We start from the raw sequence: 9,513 nt of genomic DNA, 5'->3' as shown, positions 1-9,513 counted from the left end.
GGGCGAGAGAGGTGATAGGTCAGAGGGGAGGGTGGAGTGGATAGGTGGGAAGGGAGATTGTCAGGTAGGACAGGTCATGGGGACAGTGCTGAGCTGGAAGTTTGGAACTGGGGTATGGTGGGGGGAGGGGAAATGAGGATACTGGTGAAGTCCACATTAATGCCCTGGGGTTGAAGTGTTTCGAGGCGGAAGGTGAGGCATTCTTCCTCCTGGCGTTGGGTGGTGAGGGAGCGGCAGTGGAGGAGACCCAGGACCTGCATGTCCTCGGCAGAGTTGGGCCACAGGGCGGTGGGGTTGATTGGTGCGGGTGTCCCGGAGATGTTCCCTGAAGCGCTCTGCGAGGAGGCGTCCAGTAGAGAAGACCGCATTGTGAGCGACGGATACAATAAATGACATTGGTGGATATGCAGGTGAAACTTTGATGGATGTGGAAGGCTCCTTTGGGGCCTTGGATGGTGGTGAGGGAGAAAGGTCGTCAAGAATAAGTGGAAACATGATTAATCAGATCGGCCATAACTTTACTGAATAAAGGAACAGACTCAATTTGAGGAGCCAAGGGACTTGCGTCTGCTCGTAATTTGTAGTTTTGCATGAGATCCTCGTCTCTGACATGCTGTTGTAGCAACGTTAACATGGCTTGTCTAGATCAAATCGTTGTCAGTTACACACCAAAACGTTAATATTTGGGGGATTCGGTGATGATAATGCTACTGAATGTCAAGGAACATTCTGTTCTGTAGATGGTTGCATTTGTTCTTTTTGAAGTATTCACTTCCATATGCAACTTTATATCACAAAAGAAATTTGCTTCTCATCCCTGTTGTACACAAAAATCTGCTTGTTTTTTTTTTAAAACAGATACAGTAGCCACAGTCTTTAAGAAACAAACATGGATAATATTTTAAATTGTGTCCCCTGGAAAGACTGGTCAGAATTTCTGAATATTAAAATTCTCTAATGTCTTCTCCATCACAATTTTTAAAATTCTATTGTATGAATGCCATTCACTTGAGAGGTATAAAGTGAACCCATCAGAAAAGCAATGAAACATTTAAAGGTTCATTCACAATAGACTGAGAAGTCAAAGTCAGTAAAGTTTTGCTTCTTTGACAGCTTTATTATTGGCTGGCAAGTGCTCGGATCTTCATTCCTGATCTCAGAATCATATTTGCACCTGGCAATGAATTATATTGCTGCTGTTTTCAGGCAAATTAGATCAAAACCATCTCTTAAGCATTCTCTTTCTTTGTAGGAGTATATTGTGGGCTTTGTGGACAATCATCATGGCTGATGCAACACAGATTTTCTTTCGATGGAATGGGTCAGAATCAAATGACAAACAGTCACAATAAAAAGTCAAATTCTGGGATCCAATAAGCCCCCGATTTCAGGATCTGATCAAATGAAAGGGGACGTTGTTCTACTCATATTAATGAATTTCTGTAATATTACACTGCACAGAAATGGTACATACACAAAAAATGCAGTAACCATTACAAATCCACACTAAATTACTAAAGAACGCAAGCCTTCACTGAGACATACAGCCACAATGATGGGAAAGGAGATTTTACATATTAAACTAATGCCATTTAAATTAAATGATACCTTTTCTAGGTTCATGCTTTTCAAGGTGACGTCCATGGATTTGACAACACCTGCCATAGATTTGGTTACCTGAAACAAAAAATGTAATAATTTCAATAAATACAGAAAATAACTCAGTCATAATCAATCTGTACAACAAACTGCTACTCAACAGATCATTTATAATAAACAGACACAATGTCAGAGATTAATTTGTCATAATTACAAGGTAAAGACACTTAATTTGCAAGTGGCATTGTTAGCCTGACATAATAGCTTCTTGTATTGGAGATGATACAAAGCGAAGCACCAACATTCCTGATGTTAAACTTGCAGTATAAGAGCAAAAGCAGAACTTCTAAGGAGGAGTCACTGGACTTGAAATGTTAACTCGGATTTCTCTTTAGAGATGTTGTCAGATCTGATAAGCTTTTCCAACAATTTCTGCTTTTGCTTCTGATTCACAGCATCCGCAGCTCTTTGTTTTTTGTAGTTTAGGAGATTGTAGGAATACATAGATGCTGATAACATTAATGGTTGTGTGGAGTTGTTGGCTTCAATTTTGCTCATGTCCCATGAGTGATTTTGGCAGTCATTTGACATGCAGTCCAAGGACAGTTGACTTTTTGACTTGCACAGTTTATATGCAACATGATGGTGGTATGATTACTGGTTGACACTTCTTCAGTTATGATAAGAATGATTGCAAAACATAATTCACATAGTTTGGTCTCCTGACAAGATAGTTAGGGTCAGGTTCTCGTTCATACACTAGAATAAATCCTGCATCAAAAACAGAATGCAAATAACCTATTGCTCTGACCACATGCTGGAAAAAGGCGTAAGACAAGCAACTTGTATTTTTAATGTAGTCATGATGTGGAGGTGCCCGTGTTGGACTGGGGTAGACAAAGTTGAAAATCACACAACACCACATTATAGTCTAACAGGTTTAATTGGAGTTATAAGGTTTTGCTGCACTGCTCCGTGACAAGTTACCTGACGAAGGAGTAGCACTCCGAAAGCTTGTACTTTCAAATAAACCTGTTGGACTATAATCCGGTATTGTGAGATTTTTAATGTTTAATGTAGACTAACCTCTTATGGTTCTTCAGAGGAAAGATACAAAAGTAGTTCTGGACCTTTAATGGGTCATTAGGAAAGGACACTAAAGGTTTGCTTAAAGAGTGAGTTTTAAGCAACAAGTTTCAGATACATTGTGCCTTAAACATTGTAAAACATCCCAAACATGCACTAATATCAAGATCTTTGACCAGGCCAACGGCCCAGCATCAAGGTACTGACTGCCCTGGGCTGGGAACGTCATCCTCATTACCAACACAAGACTCCCAGCCCTGAAACGGCATGTGAGCCCCAGGTGGACAGAGGAAGCGCATCAGGGAAACCCTCAGGGCCTCACTGGTAAAGTGTGACATTTCCACAGACACCTGGGAATCACTGGCACAAGACCATCCAAAATGGAGTAGTCGTATCCAGGAACGCACCGAGCACCTTGAAACTTGCCATCGGAAAATAGCGGAAGCCAGGCAGAAATGCACGGCCACATCAATGCCCCTCCTACTCCTTCCTACAACCACTTTCTGCCCCAAGTGAAACCAAGCCAGCAGCAGCTATATTGGTCTGTACAGTTACCTACGGACTCACGCTGAGAGTGGAAGAGAGTCATCCTCACCTGTGAGGGACTGCCAATGATGCAATCAAAAAATCGTGAGATCAATGGCCATGGAAGGATTTGAAGATTAATGACAAGAAACTTGGCCGAAAGGTGAATAAGTTCAACTCAAAATTGGGAAAACAGATGTAAATGCAGAGAAGGCTGAAGGAGGGAATTCACCACTTTGGGCTCAATGCACACTGGCATTGTTGAAAATAAACTGGGGATGTCAGAAAAGGAGCAGAGAGATTTTGGGACTGGAGGAGGAAACATGACTATTATATCACTAGAAGCTATGCAGTCATTTGAAGGTGTGGATGATCATTTTAAAACCGATGCATTGTCAAATCAGAAGTCAGTGCAGTGAGTTAGCAGAGGGTTATTGGTACAAAAACAGGAGAAGCAGGTACACAGAAAGGGAAAGAATTCAAGAAAAGCTGGAAATGGGTACAAAAATATTGTTGGCATGAAGCAAAATGAGTGAAGTTGGACGAGGAGCCAGAGTGAGAAGAACAAAGAATTTGAAGATGTTACAGAGCCAGAAGTATTTACTGAAATAGGGATGTGAATGACTGTGAAGCGAATTAAGCACAGGGATGAGAATGTTAAATGTGAGGCGCTGAAGAATCGGTTGCTGATTTAGGTAAGCAACACCCAAATGATGAGCGAGTGGGATTTGATCAGGAAAGAGGTACCAGCAACACACAGTTTTGAACTAGCTGAAGGAAGATCACAATAGGCAAAGAATGATGGGCCAGTAATTGCAATGGTTCAAGCTGAAAGTGACATGGGCACAAATGAGGAGCTCTGGCAGGCATCATATGAAGGTAGAAGCAGGAAGTCTGGGTGATGGGAAGGATACAGCACTGATTCAGATAGAAAAACCATTTAAAAATAAAAATTGTTTCAGCCTGACGCACAGACAATGGAGATGATTAGTAGCAAGGGCATAACGTTTGCAGTAGGGGACAGAATACAAAAGCTAGTTATCCTGCAGACATTGAACTTGTAACAACTGTGCCTCATTCAAGAAAGGGAGTTGGTAAAGAAATCTAACAATGTGTCATAAAAAGACAATATACAAATGAGAAAATAAAAATAGTACACAATAGATTCCTAAAAGATGTCAGAGGTAGCATGCAGAGCAAGGAAGAGAAACGACTGCTGGAGAAGCTCTGTCCACGAGTCGACAGGCAGGAGTGGAAGCATGCACGAGCAGTCCCGTTAAGATGAAGAATGGTGCAGAGGTGCTGTACGAAGCTGATGCGGTCAAACATGTCACTAGTTGAGCTGTTGCACTCGTTGCAAGGTGACAGTGCACCAGTGTTGCAGAGGATGTAATGTAACTATTCTTAAAGCTGTTTAACATTTGTGAAACCTGACTGAAGTGAGTTACAGGGATCTCTCCAGTTTCAAAGTGCACACAAATTTACAAGGTAGCAAAGCATATAGGGTAATTCATTATAAAAATACTATTGAGTAGCTACTTTTCATTAAATCTTAAATAGAAGTGTTATGGCTTAAGTCCTTATATTGACAAATAAAGTGAACATGTCAAGTTAAGTATGGCTTTTTAACACTTGGAAATGTTTTTCTATTGGTTCACATCTAAACATGCTTAGTTGATATGAAGAAGATCCATTACCTTGCCCATTGTAACTGCACTCTGCACACGTGCTGCAACAGCATCCACTCTGGCACTCATACGCAAAAAGTTAATGGACTGGTTCTTTTGTCGGATTGCATTTTCCGCATGTATTTTTGCTATTTCCATATTACCTTTCTGAATTGCCTGTAAACAAACACAAATCAGATGATGTGAAAAAACAGACAATTCAATTAGGATAAGTTACACTTAGTATCTGAAAGTCACACTGGGGCAAAAATAATCGATGTATCTACTTCACAATAAATCTGATGCCTTCCCTTTCAATCCTCCCAAAATGGTTGTTTGTTAGTGCAGTAAAAATTACACTGATGGGCCTCTCTATTGAAAAACTTTCCATCTTCCACCAAATGCCATGTCAATCAACTTCTTTTTCAATGTCGTGAAAAATTGTATGTTGCAAATCTTACATCTGTATGCAATCCTGACTACAAAATAAAACTTACAGCTGCAAACTTAACCACACAAAATTCTTATTTTCCATAACATTTTTGAACTAGATGACAAACCTATTCCTCAACTTTCATTTAAAATTAATTTATGTAATAAAAATGTCAGCCAGAAATCTCAGAATGCCAGACAGTTGTGACAAAGTGGAGCAAATCAATAGGTTTTCCTCAACTATTCCTCAAGTAATCTCTTAAAGCTACGAGGATTTACTTGTGCTATATACAGTTGCACACTTTATTCTCCCTTACCAAAGTCTGTTTCTTTTTTCTCTTTGAAATGTATCAAAGTTTGTGGTTTGCCAGGGATGGATTTGCTTTCAAGTGTAAACTGGTACTACCCTCTCCAATTTACCTAAAGAAAGAAAAGTTTGACACTAATACTTGTTAGTCAATGACAAACTGTCTTGCCTAGTGAGATTAAGGTGAGAAATAAAAATGTAAACTAAGCAGCCAATAAGTGGTGCTATGCATGTTTGCATTACTTTTTGCACAGTTGCACAATGTAGTTTTACAAAAACTTATATGGCAACTTTAGAAAGCCTTCTGCCCTGATCAAACCAAAGTTTTCCCACTGAACTCTTAGCAGTTGTATAGATATCTCTGTCTCCTCTCCACACAAAAGAAAATGACAGCACGATACAGTCAACATCTCAAGTGCTGGCCCCTACAGAATTCCATATCCTGGACAAGTGAATCATATGGAATCGCAGCCTCAATCTGATGCCTTGCAGGGTCCCTGGCGCTGCAAGGCAGCAGTGTTAACCACTGAGCCACTGTGACATGTCTAAAACAGAGGGCATTTCCATGCGTTAAACTGGAACATAGCTCATCCATGCAAAGGATCAGCGCGACTGAGCACCAGCAAAGTGGTAGCAGTGGGATTCTGATGATACAAAAATCTACCAACCGCAGACCAATAGCAGACAGCTCTTGACAGAACTTTTAAGCAATTCCTTTAATGTGGTTAACACAGAGGAGCTGCTTTCACCCAGTTTCACTTATTCCCGAGAGTCAAAGTTGAGGTCATCTGATGTAATGAACAGGATTTTATACTTTGATTTGCTGAAAATGCAACCCCTGGTGATGATGATAATGAGCAACTGAAGCAGAACATATCGTAGGAAGAGAGAATTATGCCAGAAGGCAAAGTATAAGCTAAGGTTAGTGTTTCAGTGACATGGTTAACCAGCTAGAAATATGTCTGGTTCAGGAACATCCATCTTTCCTCACCCAGCCGTGATGAAAAAAATGGAGGACGTAAATTACCTTTTTGATTTTAGCTTTCTCAGTTTTTTCTTCTTTATCACATTTCTTGGCACTTCTCGAAAGCTCCTTTGCAGCAAACTTAAGGTTGAACAAGTGTTCTGGAAAGAAATGTTAAGGATGCACTGTCCAACATGTTCACTGCTATTCACGCAGTGTGCAATAGCCCAACAGTAGTAACGTGGAAAAAAACTTTGCCCTGACTTAATGTTTATTTGTAGCTGGGATAGACCAAGTGATACAAGGTTATCTAATAAATTCCAATTTCAAAATATTAACAGTGTAATTTAATATAAATTAATTTCAACCCAAGTATAGATATTAAAATACAAGTAAATGCTCTTATTGTGGATATTAAGGAAGCAATAAACAAATTTAAAGGCACTAAACGACTTACTACATAAGGAGCAAATTACAGTGGATGCTGGAATATGTTCTGAAAACAAAAAAATGCTGGAAGTCACAGCAGGTCAGGCAGCATCCGTAGAGAGACAAGCAAACTAATATTTCTTCACCATCAGCTCTGAAGAGTCATCTAGACTCAATATGTTAGCTTGCTCGCTATCCACAGATGCTGTCTGACCTGGTGTGATTTCCAGCATTTTGTGTTTTCAGGACTTACTAATCAACTTGCTTTACTTCTTTCAGTGATTGCTCAAAAACCTACCAGGCTGACCAAGACTTTGGGCATCTGCCATAACATCTCCTTCTGCAGCTTGGTGTAATATGTTATAATTGCTCCTCTGTAGGGAATACACACCAACTAAATCGCATATGTTTCTTGAAACTTGAAAAACAGTTTGATTAGTCATATAAACCCATTTTTCCTTTTAGGTGGATGTGAGCAGCAAAATCATCACCGGAATGATACCAGTGATTGCTATGCAGCGAAAGCATGGCAAGAGTCAGACAACAGTTGACTGGATATCTGAATGTGAGTACCAGGAAATAACCTCCCTGAAGTATTTCAATGACATCAGAAAACATGAGGGAGAGGCTTGGGCAATTCATTAGTCACATGATTCCCAAAGCAAGCTTGTTGTTACAATCTCTCCGAGTCACTGATGGCTATTTTTATTAATTCACACCAGAAGTTTTCAGGTCAACAGGAAGTCCAATTTAAGTGCCACAAACACAAGGAAAACTATTTGTGTTAAAACAAAATATTCTTACAGTAGGGTCAACAACTCTGATTAAATTACACAAGTTTGACAACCGACAAGTTCCAAAGGTATAGTGAACATGCAACTTAGTGAACAAGCCAGTTTCCTGAAGGGCTGCTCAAATGTCAAGCATTTACAAAACATGATACATGCCTCAGAACTCAAATAGATTTGAGTCATTTGAAACATAAACTGGATAGTTTGAAGGAAATTAAGGATGGACAATAATTGCTGTCCTTGCCAACACCTATCCCATGAACAAAAAATAGTAAGGTTCTATATGCATATTTGCCAAATGGCTTTTTTTTTAAATCACATGCAGAATTAAACTGAATAGCAGGTCATCAAAGTAGTGAATTTAGACAAACTAGAATTGCAAATATCACTTATTCATGATGCAGAATAACCAAATGTTTAATTATGCACAATTCTAGATGACAGTACCCTGAACCGATTTACATATTCAGTGCTTGGGTTCAGCAAATCTTAACATCATAAATAAAGTTGAAAATAATACTGTCAGAATGAGATGTCATGAAAACATCAGAGACACACAGTCCAGGGCACACGAGCAGTGACAAGCAGCAACCGCAGACAGAGTTGGGGAAATGCCAGAAAAGAAGATAGAAGTTAACAACTGTCAACAGCAGAAAAAAAAACTGAACTTCAACTGTCAATCTCAGCAAGAGTCAAATTCAACTGGGAAAACCTGGTGCATAATATTTTACAACCAAGAAACACTGTAGATTATTTCAGCATATACAGGGTACTTTGCAAGTTGAAATGGAATTTATATTAGTTTGGTCAGAAACAGCTCAGGCACTAACATAACTTTAAAAATATTCACCAAATGGTAAGTGTAAACACATTAGATTAGATTACTTACAGTGTGGAAACAGGCCCTTCGGCCCAACAAGTCCACACCGACCCGCCGAAGCGTAACCCACCCATACCCCTACATTTACCCCTTTACCTAACACTACGGGCAATTTAGCATGGCCAATTCACCTGACTTGCACATCTTTGTTACTGTGGGAGGAAACCGGAGCCCCCGGAGGAAACCCACGCAGACACGGGGAGAACGTGCAAACTCCACACAGTCAGTCGCCTGAGTCGGGAATTGAACCCGGGTCTCTGGCACTGCGAGGCAGCAGTGCTAACCACTGTGCCACCGTGCCGCCCAACATAGTTGCTGGCTTGCGGAAGAACGAAATGTGACATTTGTTTTGTTTTGTGTGAACTAGTAGTTTGCTAAATTGCACATCTCAAGGCTGGGCTTTCTGTCACAGAGACAGAATGTATATAAAAAACGATACCAATAAAAAAAATGAAAAATGCTCCAGACAGAACAATGGCTAGCAGTTTAAAGCTAGAGTATATTAGTATATTCATGGATCCAAATATAACTCCTCAGAAAATACAATTTAATTTCGAAGGAGTTTCCATTACTCTCATACCCAACTTGCATCAATCACATTTTTCCTATGAATTCACGTGTGGGAAAAGCGAAAGCATTGCAAAAACATTACCAAGAAGAACTTTAAAAGGGGTTGACAGAAGGAACGGAGAGTCAACACGTACGTACACAGGAAAATACTCAAATGTCTCCAAACAAAACTAAGAAGAAAACATGCCATTCCCTTGGCACTCGTCTGAACCACAGTTGGGTGTGATTAGAAAACAAAACCTTCTCACCGAGACCCACGGTCA

At 40.0% G+C, this 9,513-nt stretch overlaps 1 protein-coding gene across 2 annotated transcripts in view; it reads right to left on the bottom strand.

Annotated features, from left to right (window-relative positions):
• The window catches only part of chmp1b (chromatin modifying protein 1B), a 38,902-nt gene that overhangs the window by 20,541 nt on the left and 8,848 nt on the right, over positions 1 to 9,513 (bottom strand). For both annotated transcript variants that reach the window (XM_043704438.1, XM_043704436.1), the window contains exons 3-6: positions 9,067 to 9,078; positions 6,644 to 6,741; positions 4,908 to 5,054; positions 1,609 to 1,677 (exon numbers count right to left, since the gene is read on the bottom strand). In XM_043704438.1, coding sequence (XP_043560373.1) covers positions 1,609 to 1,677; positions 4,908 to 5,054; positions 6,644 to 6,741; positions 9,067 to 9,078 — 326 coding nt within the window. The remainder of the gene's footprint in view (positions 1 to 1,608; positions 1,678 to 4,907; positions 5,055 to 6,643; positions 6,742 to 9,066; positions 9,079 to 9,513) is intronic.

The sequence above is a fragment of the Chiloscyllium plagiosum genome, chromosome 15 (assembly GCF_004010195.1).
Source record: "Chiloscyllium plagiosum isolate BGI_BamShark_2017 chromosome 15, ASM401019v2, whole genome shotgun sequence".
In the NCBI taxonomy this organism is placed as follows: domain Eukaryota; kingdom Metazoa; phylum Chordata; class Chondrichthyes; order Orectolobiformes; family Hemiscylliidae; genus Chiloscyllium; species Chiloscyllium plagiosum.
Note: the sequence above shows the minus strand (reverse complement) of the source record. Positions and strands in the feature narration are given on the sequence as shown.